The sequence below is a fragment of the Rhinoderma darwinii genome, chromosome 2 (genome assembly GCF_050947455.1).
Source record: "Rhinoderma darwinii isolate aRhiDar2 chromosome 2, aRhiDar2.hap1, whole genome shotgun sequence".
Classification (NCBI taxonomy): Eukaryota; Metazoa; Chordata; class Amphibia; order Anura; family Rhinodermatidae; genus Rhinoderma; species Rhinoderma darwinii.
The window spans coordinates 8,118,327-8,137,899 of NC_134688.1; the positions used below are offsets into that span (position 1 = coordinate 8,118,327).

The 19,573-nt window shown below is 41.6% G+C and overlaps 1 protein-coding gene across 2 annotated transcripts in view; it reads left to right on the forward strand.

The window, feature by feature from the left end:
- The window catches only part of RAB6A (RAB6A, member RAS oncogene family), a 38,483-nt gene that overhangs the window by 16,735 nt on the left and 2,175 nt on the right, over window positions 1-19,573 (forward strand). Inside the window, exons 2-5 of one of the 2 annotated variants that reach the window (XM_075851322.1) lie at window positions 13,252-13,310; window positions 13,624-13,677; window positions 15,173-15,278; window positions 19,416-19,527. In XM_075851322.1, the coding sequence (XP_075707437.1) occupies window positions 13,252-13,310; window positions 13,624-13,677; window positions 15,173-15,278; window positions 19,416-19,527 (331 nt within the window). Of the gene's footprint in view, window positions 1-13,251; window positions 13,311-13,623; window positions 13,678-15,172; window positions 15,279-15,371; window positions 15,478-19,415; window positions 19,528-19,573 lie in introns of both variants that reach the window. The other variant, XM_075851321.1, reaches the window with a different exon arrangement.

Genomic DNA, 19,573 nt, shown 5'->3' on the forward strand with positions numbered 1-19,573 from the left:
CTGTGTGCTATCAGTATATAGATATATGCCTGTGTACTATCAGTATATAGATATATGCCTGTGTACTATCAGTATATAGATATATGCCTGTGTACTATCAGTATATAGATATATGCCTGTGTGCTATCAGTATATAGATATATGCCTGTGTGCTATCAGTATATATATATATATGCCTGTGTGCTATCAGTATATAGATATATGCCTGTGTGCTATCAGTATATAGATATATGCCTGTGTGCTATCAGTGTATAGATATATGCCTGTGTGCTATCAGTATATAGATGTATGCCTGTGTGCTATCAGTATATAGATATATGCCTGTGTGCTATCAGTATATAGATGTATGCCTGTGTACTATCAGTATATAGATGTATGCCTGTGTACTATCAGTATATAGATGTATGCCTGTGTACTATCAGTATATAGATATATGCCTGTGTGCTATCAGTATATAGATATATGCCTGTGTGCTATCAGTATATAGATATATGCCTGTGTACTATCTATATATAGATATATGCCTGTGTGCTATCAGTATATAGATATATGCCTGTGTGCTATCAGTGTATAGATATATGCCTGTGTGCTATCAGTATATAGATGTATGCCTGTGTGCTATCAGTATATAGATATATGCCTGTGTGCTATCAGTGTATAGATATATGCCTGTGTGCTATCAGTATATAGATATATGCCTGTGTGCTATCAGTATATAGATATATGCCTGTGTGCTATCAGTATATAGATATATGCCTGTGTGCTATCAGTGTATAGATATATGCCTGTGTGCTATCAGTATATAGATATATGCCTGTGTGCTATCAGTATATAGATATATGCCTGTGTGCTATCAGTATATAGATATATGCCTGTGTGCTATCAGTATATAGATATATGCCTGTGTGCCATCAGTATATAGATATATGCCTGTGTGCTATCAGTGTATAGATATATGCCTGTGTGCTATCAGTATATAGATATATGCCTGTGTGCTATCAGTATATAGATATATGCCTGTGTGCTATCAGTATATAGATATATGCCTGTGTGCTATCAGTGTATAGATATATGCCTGTGTGCTATCAGTATATAGATGTATGCCTGTGTGCTATCAGTATATAGATGTATGCCTGTGTGCCATCAGTATATAGATATATGCCTGTGTGCTATCAGTGTATAGATATATGCCTGTGTGCTATCAGTATATAGATATATGCCTGTGTGCTATCAGTATATAGATATATGCCTGTGTGCTATCAGTATATAGATATATGCCTGTGTGCTATCAGTGTATAGATATATGCCTGTGTGCTATCAGTATATAGATATATGCCTGTGTGCTATCAGTATATAGATATATGCCTGTGTGCTATCAGTATATAGATATATGCCTGTGTGCTATCAGTATATAGATATATGCCTGTGTGCTATCAGTATATAGATCAATGCTAGGACATTAAAGATAAAAACAAAGTAAAAAAACACATTTTTTACAACAAACATTAAAATAAAAGTTTCAATACATAAAATATTCACATTCGGAATCGTCGCGTCCGTAATAAATTTATAGCGTCATTTGAGGTTTATACTGTAAAATGAATCTGTTTTTTCACTTATTAATGTGAGGTGCGAGGTGATGATGATGATGATGATGATGAATTCTGAACCTCCGTGTGCCTCACATTAATAGTAATTTAACCCCATCATGTTCCTCACACATTAACCAGATGTCGTCCATTATGACTGAGAAACAGGACGGGGTTAATTACTCTTAATACGAGACACATCGCACCTCGCGCCTCACATCAGAAAATGCATATCGTTTCGGTATCGAGAATCGCAATATTACACAAAGTATCGGTATCGAAGTCCAAATTCTGGTATCGTGACCACCCTAATGGCAACCCCCGCCACACGGGCTCATTCAGACCAGCGTATAAGTCGTCCTGGTGTATTTCAGTGGGGGCTGTTCACATGAGCGTGTGTGGGGGGGGGGGGGGGGGGGGGTCTGTGAAGAAAATAGAACAGGTCCAAATTTCTTGCGTTTCACGCCTCCCTCCATAGACTCTAACCTGTGGGAAATCCCTGATAGCGCGTCCCGCACGGGTGCACCTCGGACGCGAGAAGCGGCGGTTTTTCACGTCTGAGGTTGCCCGCGCTCGTGTGAATGTGGCCTAAGGCAGTAAGAGCGTTGATGTGGTCCATTCAACTATCCGGAATCTTTCTGTTTTTCCCTCCGGTCGGACCGCACTTCTGGGTCTCCTCCTTGTCTCCGGGTGCGGCTCGTACTGTCTGAACGCGCTCCGGCCGCTTCTGTAGCAGTACGACGCCTTTGAGTGGACAATTTCCTTTGCCGTCTATGAAGACGGAGAATCCTCACCCCAGCAATGAGCAGCGTGTTAGTGATAACTTATATACTGGGTGCAGTTCAGACCAGGCCTCGTCATTATCCGGAGAGACGCCGGGACATCTGTCGTTTCCAGCTGTGAGAATCCGCCCGAGACCTTCAACTGATCTGCTGGCGGCATAGTGCGGGCATATCTGCCCACCTCACTCCAGAAATCCATGCCGCTGTTTACTGTCTGCCTCGTGCCACGTCTCAACCACCATTGTCTAACACCTATTGACCCTGGTGGAACACACAGAGCAAGGATACGCTGCCACACTCAGGCTGTTAAGGGTACTGCACCCAACGCTGCTAGAACTAGGGTGGGTGTCCTATGCCATGTGATATGGTTGTTGGCATATTCTGAAATCCTACAGTCAGGTTCATGTAAAGAGATTATTTACTACTTTGAAACGGGTCTGACATGTCCCGCTCGCACAGCTGCTGGGTTTGTTACAGTATCAGAGCGATCAGCCTTGGTGTCTGGGATAGGATTGAGATTTGTGCTGCTGTTTTATATCATTGGCTGGGATTGTATATGAAAGTCTAATGGTCCCGTCATTCCAGAAATGAGAGGCCAGGTCCAGACTGCGCTTCTTGCTACTTTTTTTTTCCTGTCCTGGACTGAGGGCTCTAATACACTGCAACAAAATACAGCCGTGTGAGCAGGACAAGTCAAAACAGAATATCAAGCTCCGAATGTAAATCAGAAGGTTTCGTGCAATGGCAGCAAGCTAGGTCCAGTGGGAACTACAAGTCCCAGGATTTCTAGCTCTGGCAGTAGTTACTGAGTTTGCAGGTAATTGTTGTCCTATTAAAGATTTTACCCCCCCCCCCCCCCCCCCCATGGCTGATTACAGTAAGGAGACGATCGTATCAGGTTGTAATAGAATAGGCTGATAACAGGGACAATTGTATGTAAATAATGTAGGCCGCCATCACCTGGAGTATTCTTTGTAAATGACCAACTCCACTGATTTCATTACAATTCACGTCATACCACGTTTGTATTGTATTTCCTGCAGGACAGATCTGGTATTACATGACCCCCATGCAAATGAATGGGCCCTCCCCCCGTGTAATATATGGTCGCTCCAAGTCTGCCGCAGCAGGAGCGGCACTTTTCCAAAGCTAACTAATGGTGGCTGAGCGGTCCCACCCCCTATGGTGTCTATATACTGAAGTTGGATACATAGGCTCAGGTTGTCTATGTGCTCAAAATCTGCCATTTTTAGCAGCCCAGGAAAGATGTCACGAAGTCACCCACACTTCATAGAAATGCACAGTCCCTGCTCTCTCCTCCCTCTCCCTGTGGCTCCTCCTCTTGTGTTTTACATTGAATCAAATGCGTAAAATAATTACGTAAGATTAATTTATTACAATAAAACCAGGTTCTTAGCGCACATTTTGATCAAATTGTGTGAGCCCACCTGCTACGACCAGGCTTCTTATACCTCCGGTTTGCACATCTCCAGGCTTCTGCAGTAGGGATCGGTGCTATCTGCAATCCTCTAATATAGTCTAACTAGTCGGGCAGAGGATAGGGACGCGGCACCAGGGAGGGGAGACGCCTTGTAGCTGCTCTTGGACCCGTCAGTAAAGACTCTTTACGATTGTTTGGTTATGTCTGGTTACAGCACAGTCCTTGACCTATTGGCGGCCTGTAGGGATTGATTACTCTTCCTAGTTAGCAGTTGACATGGACTATGATGTTCCCCTTCCCCCGTCACCTCCATATACACTGATCAGCCATAACATTAAACCTGCTCCCTAATCATGTGTAGTCGCCCTCGTGCAGCCCGTACAGTTCTGACCCATCGTCATGGTCTCCACGTGACGTCTGAAGGTTCCTGTGGTCTCTGGTACAAGATGTTGGCAGCGGATCCTGCAGGTTGTGAGGTGCGGCCTCCAGAGATCTGGGGAATTTGTAGACGGCATCTTGATGTCTTTTTCATGTTCCTCATCGTTCCTGGTCAATGTCTGCAGCGTGGCGGGGGGCCGTTATCCTGCAGCGTGGCGGGGGGCCGTTATCCTGCAGCGTGGCGGGGGGCCGTTATCCTGCAGCGTGGCGGGGGGCCGTTATCCTGCAGCGTGGCGGGGGGCCGTTATCCTGCAGCGTGGCGGGGGGCCGTTATCCTGCAGCGTGGCGGGGGGCGCGTTATCCTGCAGCGTGGCGGGGGGCGCGTTATCCTGCAGCGTGGCGGGGGGAGTTATCCTGCAGCGTGGCGGGGGGAGTTATCCTGCAGCGTGGCGGGGGGCCGTTATCCTGCAGCGTGGCGGGGGGCGCGTTATCCTGCAGCGGGGGGCGCGTTATCCTGCAGCGTGGCGGGGGCGCGTTATCCTGCAGCATGGCGGGGGGAGCGTTATCCTGCAGCGTGGCGGGGGGCGCGTTATCCTGCAGCGTTGCGGGGGGAGCGTTATCCTGCAGCGTGGCGGGGGGAGCGTTATCCTGCAGCGTGGCGGGGGGAGCGTTATCCTGCAGCGTGGCGGGGGGAGCGTTATCCTGCAGCGTGGCGGGGATATTATCCTGCTGACAGAGGGCACTGCCATTAGTGAATACCGCTGCCATGAAGTTGGGGTCTGCAGCGATGTTTAGGTCGGGGGTACATGTCCCATACACATGAATGTCCAGACAAAAGATTACCCTGCCCCCGCCGGCTTGTCGTCTTCCCATAATGCATCCTGGTGCCATCTCTTATCCAGGTAAGTGACACACCCGGCCGTCCACATGATGTAACACGTGATTCATCAGACCTGGCGCTTTCTTCCATTACTCAAGTTCTGATGATTACGCGCCCATTGTGGACTCTTTCAGCGGTGGACAGGGGTCTGCATAGGCGCTCTGAAGGGTCTCCAGCTACACAACCCCATATACTACAAGCTGCGATGCTCTGCGTGTTCTGACACCTTTCCATTATAGCCAGCAGTAAGGCCTCATGCACGCGGCCGTGCCCGTAATCACTGTCCGCAACTAAGAGCACGGCTGGCGGCTGCGGACAGCCACCCACCCGTTCGGCACATGCTCCCATATAAAGGACCACGGTCCTTAAAAAGCAAAAGATCCCACATGTCCTATCTTTTGCAGAGGCTTTCTACGGCCCGGACGCCATCCCGCAAATATACGGAAGGGGTCCGTGGTCAATAGAAACGAATGGGTCCGCAATTACGGACTAAATCTACGGTCGTGTGCATGAGGCTTCACTCTCTCAACAATTTGTACTACAGTATATCTCCTGTGGGATGGGACCAGACGGGCTATAGACTGGTCACTGGTTGTCCTTCCTTGGGCCACTTTTAGCAGGTACTGACCAATGTCTCCGAGAACACCCCACAAGACCGGGAAACACCCCACAAGAGCTGAATGATCTCTTGCTGGCGCCATTGTGACCCGATCATCAATGTTATTCCCTTCACCGGCCAGCGGGTGTAATGTTATGGCGGATTTGTGTATATGAATACATTGCTTGCAGTTATCATGTTCATACCCATTCGGGATGACGCAGATTATTCCAGTGATACGACCGTGTCTAGACTGGCACAGGGAGCCGTGTTTTGATGCATTTGAACGCAGGCAGGTGAGCGGACAGGGAGGTCTACAGTATATACTGCCGCCGGCTGCACCACACTATTTATTTACATTGCCTTGAATGTTATTGGATTTTTGCTGTGACCTGGAATCAGAGCGAGTGGCGGGCAATTCAGGGCTGATTACTCGGTGATGTCGGGTCATATACGGGAGGTGACGCCTTATGCCCACCGTCTTCTGTCTGGTTTATGGAGTCTGTAGGTTTCCATGACTCCTATACAGGCCATATAGCTTCTCACCAGTGGTCTGAGCTCCAAATAGTTTATAAATGTGGGCCAGATTGGACTGCACTGGTATTTAGGGTTAGGCTTGACTAGGATTTTTAAACCAGTGCTAAAAAAAAACACCTTTTTATACACACAAAAGGCTGCAGCAGTTATAGGACTTCACTATTCACACAGCGAGGTGCACAAATCTAACGGCCTCAGCTCATTGTGTGGGATTATGAGGAGCGGAAATGGCCTATATTCCCCATGAGACGATAAATGTAATGCTGAACACTAATGCACGACTGGCTGCTCAGATCAATTTATATATTGTGCCCGCTATATAGTCATCTCTTATATGATACCCATGGTTCGTGCAGCGAAGACCGTCACCCAGCGCCTGGAAGAACCATACACAGGGTATCAACATTGTCCACTATAATACTGCCCCCTATATACAAGAATATAACTACTATAATACTGCTCCCTATATACAAGAATATAACTACTATAATACTGCCCCTATATACAAGAATATAACTACTATAATACTGCTGCTATATACAAGAATATAACTACTATAATACTGCACCTATATACAAGAATATAACTACTATAATACTGCCCCCTATATACAAGAATATAACTACTATAATACTGCTCCCTATATACAAGAATATAACTACTATAATACTGCTCCTATGTACAAGAATATAACTACTATAATACTGCCCCTATATACAAGAATATAACTACTATAATACTGCTCCTATATACAAGAATATAACTACTATAATACTGCTCCTATATACAAGAATATAACTACTATAATACTGCCCCCTATATACAAGAATATAACTACTTTAATACTGCCACTATATACAAGAATATAACTACTATAATACTGCCCCCTATATACAAGAATATAACTACTATAATACTGCTCCTATATACAAGAATATAACTACTATAATACTGCCCCCTATATACAAGAATATAACTACTATAATACTGCCCCCTATGTACAAGAATATAACTACTATAATACTGCCCCTATATACAAGAATATAACTACTATAATACTGCCCCCTATGTACAAGAATATAACTACTATAATACTGCCCCTATATACAAGAATATAACTACTATAATCCTGCTCCCTATATACAAGAATATAACTACTATAATACTGCTCCTATATACAAGAATATAACTACTATAATACTGCCACTATATACAAGAATATAACTACTATAATACTGCCCCCTATATACAAGAATATAACTACTATAATACTGCTCCTATATACAAGAATATAACTACTATAATACTGCCCCCTATATACAAGAATATAACTACTATAATACTGCCCCCTATGTACAAGAATATAACTACTATAATACTGCCCCTATATACAAGAATATAACTACTATAATACTGCCCCCTATATACAAGAATATAACTACTATAATACTGCCTCCTATATACAAGAATATAACTACTATAATACTGCCCCCTATGTACAAGAATATAACTACTATAATACTGCCCCTATATACAAGAATATAACTACTATAATACTGCCCCTATATACAAGAATATAACTACTATAATACTGCCCCCTATATACAAGAATATAACTACTATAATACTGCTCCTATATACAAGAATATAACTACTATAATACTGCCCCCTATATACAAGAATATAACTACTATAATACTGCCCCCTATGTACAAGAATATAACTACTATAATACTGCCCCTATATACAAGAATATAACTACTATAATACTGCCCCCTATATACAAGAATATAACTACTATAATACTGCCTCCTATATACAAGAATATAACTACTATAATACTGCCCCCTATGTACAAGAATATAACTACTATAATACTGCCCCTATATACAAGAATATAACTACTATAATACTGCCCCTATATACAAGAATATAACTACTATAATACTGCCTCCTATATACAAGAATATAACTACTATAATACTGCCCCCTATGTACAAGAATATAACTACTATAATACTGCCCCTATATACAAGAATATAACTACTATAATACTGCCCCTATATACAAGAATATAACTACAATAATACTGCCCCCTATATACAAGAATATAACTATAATACTGCCTCTATATACAAGAATATAACTATAATACTGCCTCCTATATACAAGAATATAACTATAATACTGCCCCCTATATACAAGAATATAACTATAATACTGCCTCCTATATACAAGAATATATCTACTATAATACTGCCCCTATATACAAGAATATAACTACTATAATACTGCCCCTATATACAAGAATATAACTACTATAATACTGCCCCCTATATACAAGAATATAACTACTATAATACTGCTCCTATATACAAGAATATAACTACTATAATACTGCCCCTATATACAAGAATATAACTAATATAATACTGCTCCTATATACAAGAATATAACTACTATAATACTGCCTCCTATATACAAGAATATAACTACTATAATACTGCCTCCTATATACAAGAATATAACTACTATAATACTGCACCTATATACAAGAATATAACTACTATAATACTGCTCCCTATATACAAGAGTATAACTACTATAATACTGCCCCTATATACAAGAATATAACTACTATAATACTGCACCTATATACAAGAATATAACTACTATAATACTGCACCTATATACAAGAATATAACTACTATAATACTGCCTCCTATATACAAGAATATAACTACTATAATACTGCCCCTATATACAAGAATATAACACTATATTACTGCCCTTATATACAAGAATATAACTACTATAATACTGCTCCTATATACAAGAATATAACTACTATAATACTGCCCCCTATATACAAGAATATAACTACTATAATACTGCTCCTATATACAAGAATATAACTACTATAATACTGCTCCTATATACAAGAATATAACTACTATAATACTGCCTCCTATATACAAGAATATAACTACTATAATACTGCTCCCTATATACAAGACTATAACTACTATAATACTGCCCCCTATATACAAGAATATAACTACTATAATACTGCCCCTATGTACAAGAATATAACTACTATAATACTGCTCCCTATATACAAGAATATAACTAATATAATACCTCTCCTATATACAAGAATATAACTATAATACAGCTCCTATATACAAGAATATAACTACTATAATACTGCCCGCTATATACAAGAATATAACTACTATAATACTGCTCCTATATACAAGAATATAACTATTATAATACTGCCCCCTATATACAAGAATATAACTACTATAATACTGCCCCTATATACAAGAATATAACTACTATAATACTGCTCCCTATATACAAGAATATAACTACTATAATACTGCCTCCTATATACAAGAATATAACTACTATAACACTGCACCTATATACAAGATTATAACTACTATAATACTGCTCCTATATACAAGAATATAACTACTATAATACTGCCCCCTATATATAAGAATATAACTACTATAATACTGCTCCTATATACAAGAATATAACTACTATAATACTGCTCCCTATATACAAGAATATAACTACTATAATACTGCCCGCTATATACAAGATTATAACTACTATAATACTGCTCCTATATACAAGAATATAACTACTATAATACTGCTCCCTATATACAAGAATTTAACTACTATAATACTGCCCCTATATACAAGAATATAACTACTATAATACTGCTCCTATATACAAGAATATAACTACTATAATACTGCTCCTATATACAAGAATATAACTACTATAATACTGCTCCTATATACAAGAATATAACTACTATAATACTGCTCCCTATATACAAGGATATAACTACTATAATACTGCCCCCTATATACAAGAATATAACTACTATAATACTGCCCCCTATATACAAGAATATAACTACTATAATACTGCTCCCTATATACAAGAATATTACTACTATAATACTGCCTCCTATATACAAGAATATAACTACTATAATACTGCCTCCTGTATACAAGAATATAACTACTATAATACTGCCCCCTATATACAAGAATATAACTACTATAATACTGCCTCCTATATACAAGAATATAACTACTATAATACTGCCTCCTATATACAAGAATATAACTACTATAATACTGCTCCTATATACAAGAATATATCTACTATAATACTGATCCTATATACAAGAATATAACTACTATAATACTGCCTCTTATATACAAGAATATAACTACTATAATACTGCCCCCTATATACAAGAATATAACTACTATAATACTGCCCCCTATATACAAGAATATAACTACTATAATACTGCTCCTATATACAAGAATATAACTACTATAATACTGCCCCTATATACAAGAATATAACTACTATAATACTTCCCCTATATACAAGAATATAACTACTATAATACTGCTCCTATATACAAGAATATACCTACTATAATACTGCCCCTATATACAAGAATAAAACTACTATAATACTGCCCCTATATACAAGAATATAACTACTATAATACTGCCCCTATATACAAGAATATAATTACTATAATACTTCCCCCTATATACAACAATATAACTACTATAATACTGCCCCCTATGTACAAGAATATAACTACTATAATACTGCCCCTATATACAAGAATATAATTACTATAATACTTCCCCCTATATACAACAATATAACTACTATAATACTGCTCCTATATACAAGAATATAACTACTATAATACTGCTCCCTATATAGAAGAATATATCTACCATAATACTGCTCCCTATATACAAGAATATAACTACTATAATACTGCTATATACAAGAATATAGCTACTATAATACTGCCCCCTATATACAAGAATATAACTACTATAATACTGCTATATACAAGAATATAGCTACTATAATACTGCCCCCTATAAACAAGAATATAGCTACTATAATACTACCCCCTATATACAAGAATATAACTACTATAATACTGCCCCTATATACAAGAATATAACTACTATAACACTTACCCCTATATACAAGAATATAACTACTATAATACTGCTCCTATATACAAGAATATAACTACTATAATACTGCTCCTATATACAAGAATATAACTACTATAATACTGCTCCTATATACAAGAATATAACTACTATAATACTGCTCCTATATACAAGAATATAACTACTATAATACTGCTCCCTATATACAAGGATATAACTACTATAATACTGCCCCCTATATACAAGAATATAACTACTATAATACTGCCCCCTATATACAAGAATATAACTACTATAATACTGCTCCCTATATACAAGAATATTACTACTATAATACTGCCTCCTATATACAAGAATATAACTACTATAATACTGCCTCCTGTATACAAGAATATAACTACTATAATACTGCCCCCTATATACAAGAATATAACTACTATAATACTGCCTCCTATATACAAGAATATAACTACTATAATACTGCCTCCTATATACAAGAATATAACTACTATAATACTGCTCCTATATACAAGAATATATCTACTATAATACTGATCCTATATACAAGAATATAACTACTATAATACTGCCTCTTATATACAAGAATATAACTACTATAATACTGCCCCCTATATACAAGAATATAACTACTATAATACTGCCCCCTATATACAAGAATATAACTACTATAATACTGCTCCTATATACAAGAATATAACTACTATAATACTGCCCCTATATACAAGAATATAACTACTATAATACTTCCCCTATATACAAGAATATAACTACTATAATACTGCTCCTATATACAAGAATATACCTACTATAATACTGCCCCTATATACAAGAATAAAACTACTATAATACTGCCCCTATATACAAGAATATAACTACTATAATACTGCCCCTATATACAAGAATATAATTACTATAATACTTCCCCCTATATACAACAATATAACTACTATAATACTGCCCCCTATGTACAAGAATATAACTACTATAATACTGCCCCTATATACAAGAATATAATTACTATAATACTTCCCCCTATATACAACAATATAACTACTATAATACTGCTCCTATATACAAGAATATAACTACTATAATACTGCTCCCTATATAGAAGAATATATCTACCATAATACTGCTCCCTATATACAAGAATATAACTACTATAATACTGCTATATACAAGAATATAGCTACTATAATACTGCCCCCTATATACAAGAATATAACTACTATAATACTGCTCCCTATATACAAGAATATAGCTACTATAATACTGCCCCCTATAAACAAGAATATAACTACTATAATACTGCCCCTATATACAAGAATATAACTACTATAACACTTACCCCTATATACAAGAATATAACTACTATAATACTGCTCCTATATACAAGAATATAACTACTATAATACTGCTCCTATATACAAGAATATAACTACTATAATACTGCCCCCTACTGAGATTATGTGAAATCCTGGAATTGTGTGTTTGAGCTGTACTGACATAGCAGAGCTGTTCATGGTATAGTTGGTGGTGCTGTAATGTAGTTGTCGGGTTCTTTTATTTCCATGGTGAGGTCGGGTCTCGCAGTTATCAGTCAATATACACACGTGGCAGGGTAAATTTACTCTTCAGACTCCTGTCACATCTCCGCTGTTCCTTCCTGTGTTAGTGCCAGGGTCCTCTCCGCTCTGTTGGACTCCACGTTGCCGCCCTGCTGACTGTTCACATCTTGAACTTCGTGACTTTCCTATGTAAATACTTTAGATCTTGTGAAGTTGATTCTGGCGTCTTCGTAGGGTGATAATAGTAATGAAAACCATATTTCTCTAATCCCAATGATCTGGGGGCTAAGACGGTGGTGGTTGATGTGGTCCTGTATGAGCTGTATGTATATACTTTTATGGTGGTGGTATATGCTGTCACTAGTACACCTGTATGTACATCCTATATTTGCCGCTTATATAATGTTTCTCTATTCTCTTTCAGTGGGAAAAACGTCATTAATCACCAGATTCATGTATGACAGCTTCGACAACACTTACCAGGTAACATACCTGGAAAATTGATGGGAAACTCTTCACTATATATAGGTTATAGGGTCACTTAAAGGGGTTTGCTGCTTTGGATAATCACTACTTGTTAGAAGGGTCCTTTTGACAATAAGATGGGACCTTCGGTGATCAGCTGTGATCTGTGGAGTACCTGGCAGTAAGTCTTCAATCACGCTGCAGTGTCACCACAGGAGAAATAGGGTATTACACAGGTTACACCGGATACTTGTCCTGGCACTGGGTTTTCTGGTGTTACGTGCGCATTGCATGGATTCATTATAACCCCTTGTGTTTTATCTCGTTACAGGCAACAATTGGCATCGACTTCTTATCAAAGACAATGTATCTGGAGGACCGAACAGTAAGTATCTTCTGGACCGAAGAGCCGCTCCTTCATGTAGGGATGGTGTCTATGATTTGGGTATAATGGGTTGTACAGAATTCCAAAAACATCTTTTTTTTTAAAAATTTTTAACACCTGTCCACATGTTTGCGGTATTACAGCTCATTTCCATTCACTTCAAAAGAGCTGCAATACCAAACACAACCCACGTACAGGTGTGGCGCGGTTTCTGGAAGAAAGCAGTCGTGTTTGTATAATCACCATTAAAATCATCGGTAATGATGACACATGCCTCTTAATGGAGGTTGCGATTTTCAGGCGCTGTTACGGCGCTGGAGAACACCCCCCTCCCTCCTTCCTTCTCTCCACATAGCCCCTGTGTAGCAGTGCACCATTGTGGTACATCTGCGGGTGACTACCCTTAGAAGTCCTGCTGTGTAGTGCATGCAAAACTTCCATGGCTGGTCAGATAGAGTTTGGGATTAATCACAGGAGGGTACGCTATGGCGATCCAAGGTGAGTGGCGACATCCTTTATAATACATGGAAGTGATGACATCAGAGCTCGCCTGTTATACGGTATTATTTACTGGTGGAGAGTTCTATTGTAGGCCTGGTCTCCTATAGTCTGTATATGGTTCTCCTATAGGGAATCCTCTGCTTTCTCCTGCTCTGTGGCTGATGTGTGTTTTCCGACCATGAATCATAGAAACCGCGTAGGTCGCTGAGCTCTTCGCTTTCCGTAAGTCCCATAGGATTGAATGGCCGTTACAAAAACGGCATAACTCGCATGCTACGCTGCTTCTGTAACGGCCGTTCGCTACTATGGGAGTTATGGAAGCATCTCAGCGACTTACGCGGTTTCCGTAATTCATGGTTGGAAATCACACGGTTCAGCCACAACACAGAGCAGGAGAATAGGGTTTAGGGGGCCCCGTTCTAGAGATAGGTGCGTGATGGCCCCTTGCTGTAATGGTGGCCATTGTAGTGGTCACCCAAACAGAAGAACAACGACTGAAGTACTAAGGGAAATGCATTTTAACCAATTCTGGAGGAGGGTGGAGCTTTGGTTTAGTGGGTGGCGCTTTGGTTTAGTGGGTGGCGCTTTGGTTTAGTGGGTGGCGCTTTGGTTTAGTGGGTGGCGCTTTGGTTTAGTGGGTGGCGCTTTGGTTTAGTGGGTGGCGCTTTGGTTTAGTGGGTGGCGCTTTGGTTTAGTGGGTGGCGCTTTGGTTTAGTGGGTGGCGCTTTGGTTTAGTGGGTGGCGCTTTGGTTTAGTGGGTGGCGCTTTGGTTTAGTGGGTGGCGCTTTGGTTTAGTGGGTGGCGCAGTGTGTGTGAGTGGGTGGCGCTTTACGTTTGTGGGTAGAGACGTTGGTCGAGTGGGTGGGGCTTTACGTTTGTGGGTAGAGACGTTGGTCGAGTGGGTGGGGCTTTACGCTCATGGGTGGAGCGTTCCCTGTTCTGCGATTGCCCCTCTTACTGGTTTCAGTGCGTTTGATTGTCTTCCATCCCACAGATCAGATTGCAGCTCTGGGATACGGCGGGACAGGAAAGATTCCGCAGCCTGATCCCCAGTTACATCCGCGACTCCGCAGCCGCCGTTGTAGTTTACGATATAACAAGTAGGTATTCCAGCTGGCGGCCTTCTGACGGTGTTTGTTTTTTCTCTCCCCCCTTCCTTTGCTGTGCCGGCGGCTCGCTCCTCCACTTGTTAGGTCCGGCTGCAGCTCTGGGACACCGCAGGTCAGGAGCGGTTCAGGAGTTTGATCCCGAGCTACATTCGAGACTCCACTGTGGCTGTTGTTGTTTTTGATATCACAAGTGAGTGTGGACGAGAACGTCTTTGCCTTTCCTATAATGTCGTCTGGTGGCCGTCGCCGCGGCGCAGATCTGTTTATAACGGACTATTCCCCCCCCCCCCCCCCGCCTAGTAAGCCCCTGTTCACATCACGCCTCTGCTCTACGCCAAGCGAATACACGGATATTAATGGGGGAAACTTCTTCCGGCTTTTACTTTTCACCTCCTTTATGTCGGGATATAGTTTTTTTTATTTGGACGACAGAGTAACGTTGCCTACCGCGCTGTTCTGTCCTCCACAGAAACGGTGCGCGCCACATTTTACTTTTGACGTAAGGCTTTAATTCCACAATATCGCCTCGCTACAAATCCAGACACGCAAAGCCCCACGTGTCCTTTGCTTCAACAAATTTTATTAACACAAAGGGTTCACTTACAATCAAGAACGTACAGAGACGCAGACGGAGCATAAATGGTGCACGTATGTCTACGTTTTAAACGTAAACGCCAAGCGTGGACCCGATACGTGATGTGAACAAGGCCGAGGGTTGTCAGACTTTAACCCTTCCCGCTTACTGCCTGGCTATGCAAATTGGCAACCGCTAGGAATCCCGTAGAGACCTCTAGACATGGCTGCATCCTGGAGAGATGACGATCGCTGACGGGAGATCATACCGCCCCTCCCCCAGTCTCGGCATCGTCCCCGTACTCGGCCGTTACTGCAATCTCACTATATACAGTGATCTCAGCCGGCCCCCCGTATACTGATGTTTGAGGGCCTTGGCTGAATTGTTGAGGCCACAATGATTGGTTTCTCATAGAAATCACTGATGAAAGTGAAGGGCGGGGGTCTCATCTGGAGAAAGTGAAGGGCAGGGGTCTCATCTGGAGAAAGTGAAGGGCGGGGGTCTCATCTGGAGAAAGTGAAGGGCGGGGGTCTCATCTGGAGAAAGTGAAGGGCGGGGGTCTCATCTGGAGAAAGTGAAGGGCGGGGGTCTCATCTGGAGAAAGTGAAGGGCGGGGGTCTCATCTGGAGAAAGTGAAGGGCGGGGGTCTCATCTGGAGAAAGTGAAGGGCGGGGGTCTCATCTGGAGAAAGTGAAGGGCGGGGGTCTCATCTGGAGAAAGTGAAGGGCGGGGGTCTCATCTGGAGAAAGTGAAGGGCGGGGGTCTCATCTGGAGAAAGTGAAGGGCGGGGGTCTCATCTGGAGAAAGTGAAGGGCGGGGGTCTCATCTGGAGAAAGTGAAGGGCGGGGGTCTCATCTGGAGAAAGTGAAGGGCGGGGGTCTCATCTGGAGAAAGTGAAGGGCGGGGGTCTCATCTGGAGAAAGTGAAGGGCGGGGGTCTCATCTGGAGAAAGTGAAGGGCGGGGGTCTCATCTGGAGAAAGTGAAGGGCGGGGGTCTCATCTGGAGAAAGTGAAGGGCGGGGGTCTCATCTGGAGATGTTTAAAGGTACACATACCCTTTAAAGCCGGACATTTATATAAAACCACAATTCTAGGGTGATTAGTTATACCATTATAGGGGGTCCAGGAAGCTGAGATATGGGGAGCTCTTTGCTGTAAGGTGACATGGAGGGGACACTACATTTCCTTTCTCTGCAGGGTCAGATCTATTTTTTTTTTTTTTTTTAACGTCCTTGTTTTCTTCCCTCCGTGTCAGGGACACTTCCAGGTCAGCTCTATAGATGACCCTGCAAACAGCTCCTCATATCTCAGCTGCCTCCCATATTGGAGTTCTGTAGTCACCCCTCAATGTTCTGTTTTTTTAGTTATGTCTGTATGATGGTGGATGCCCTGTAGTAACTGTACCCATCCCAGCGGGGGAGATCTGGAAGCGTCCGTACAGACGTCCCATGCCATGCGTGCCAGTCCCATGCACACAGGGGACCTAGGGCCATCACACCTAGTAGTTTAGTGTCATTAGGACATGTATAAGAGGCCTCAATATAAAGGCACCCAGTCACCGGTAAGAAACCCTGTAACTATTAGAGGAAAAGTGTGCGTTAGGGGGCTTGGTAATGGCGTATTATATACGCCCTCGCCCATAGTGTGCCCACTTATTCAGGGAGGATCACATGGCAGATTTCCTGCCGTCCTGACTATACATATAAGAGGTGCTCTGCTTTCTAAGGATCTTTTGATCCACTGTCTGGGCAATTTACTGGATACAATTGCGCCCCCTAGTTCATCATTGATAGGACATTGTAAACTTTATCTGGTGACCCGTTTCCTTTAAAGGGGTCTGTCATGGTGGTAGGGTCCCTTTAATGGTCCTGCATTTCACATCGCCCAGTCGGTGTCTCGGGTCCCCCTCATGACGTAGCTGTCCGTCTCCATGGTCCGTTATAAGCGGAGAGCGCGGTGCGTGCATGTCGTGTGCTTGCTTTCTGTGCCGCCGCTTTGTGTCTTGTCCTCGTGCGCTGCACGTTTCACTGTTGTGCATGTTTTGCTTGCAACGTATCACCCGCCAATGTAACGTAACTGACGTGTCAATGTGTCGTCCTGTATTTCATGTGTCTCTATAATCTGTTATAATCCTGAGTGGAGCGCCTCACAGTGGTGAAAGAGGGAATTGCCCCTTTCACTAGATGGACAGACGTATTTAAAGGGCCACTATCAACGTTTGTGCTTAGAAATGCTGTTTTCCTTTACTGGTAGACGTGTTCATAATATGCGGAGCTGATTCTGTGCCTCCACTTTGTTATATTGCATTCGGTCAGTGAGATAAAGCAAAAGATATAATCACTGGAGGAGCGGACCCGACCGATCGCTAGAAATAAAGGTTCCGTGGTACTTGCCACCATTTAGCTTAAAGGAGCTGCTGCCAACATTTCCCATATGGTGGAATCTGCCAGCGATTTTTCAAAGGGCCCATGGTAGTTCTGCGCGCTGCTCTCTTATAGAAATCTCTCAGCATTCCCTTCTTGTTCAGTTGCATTCTGGGAAGTATATATTATTTTTTTACCAGGCCCTATGTGATCTAATGTAGGAAATCTTACGGCCCCTCATCATGATATCTTAGCTAAGCTGTAGGTGGGTGTCTAATGACAAGCCTGCTGAATTTCCAATAAAAAACCAGCAGAATAGTGAGTGCAGCTCTGGAGTATAATACAGGATGTAACTCAGGATCAGTACAGGATAAGTAATGTAATGTATGTACACAGTGACTCCACCAGCAGAATAGTGAGTGCAGCTCTGGAGTATAATACAGGATGTAACTCAGGATCAGTACAGGATATGTAATGTATGTACACAGTGACTCCACCAGCAGAATAGTGAGTGCAGCTCTGGAGTATAATACAGGATATAACTCAGGATCAGTACAGGATAAGTAATGTATGTACACAGAGACTCCACCAGCAGAATAGTGAGTGCAGCTCTGGAGTATAATACAGGATGTAACTCAGGATCAGTACAGGATAAGTAATGTAATGTATGTACACAGTGACTCCACCAGCAGAATAGTGAGTGCAGCTCTGGAGTATAATACAGGATATAACTCAGGATCAGTACAGGATAAGTAATGTAATGTATGTACACAGTGACTCCACCAGCAGAATAGTGAGCGCAGCTCTGGAGTATAATACAGGATGTAACTCAGGATCAGTGCAGGATAAGTAATGTATGTACACAGTGACTCCACCAGCAGAATAGTGAGTGCAGCTCTGGAGTATAATACAGGATATAACTCAGGATCAGTACAGGATTAGTAATGTAATGTATGTACACAGTGACTCCACCAGCAGAACAGTGAGTGCAGCTCAAACATACAAATCAAAGCGTATAATAAATATTCCCCCTCCCTTCTCTTCATTACATCTTTTAGCATTTTCAGGTTTCCTTCCTCGCTGCTTTCCACTTGGGCTGCTGTTGGCGTTCTGTGGCACGGTTGAGTCTCCTGGCACTCTCATCATCTCCTGGATTTTGTCCGTTAATCTCTGACTCTTCTTTCCCATCAGATGTGAACTCGTTCCAACAAACAACAAAATGGATCGATGATGTCAGGACGGAGAGGGGGAGTGACGTCATTATCATGCTAGTGGGGAATAAAACAGACCTTGCCGACAAAAGGTAAAGGCCTCGGAATGATTATTAACTGTATGCAGGTTCCATGTCG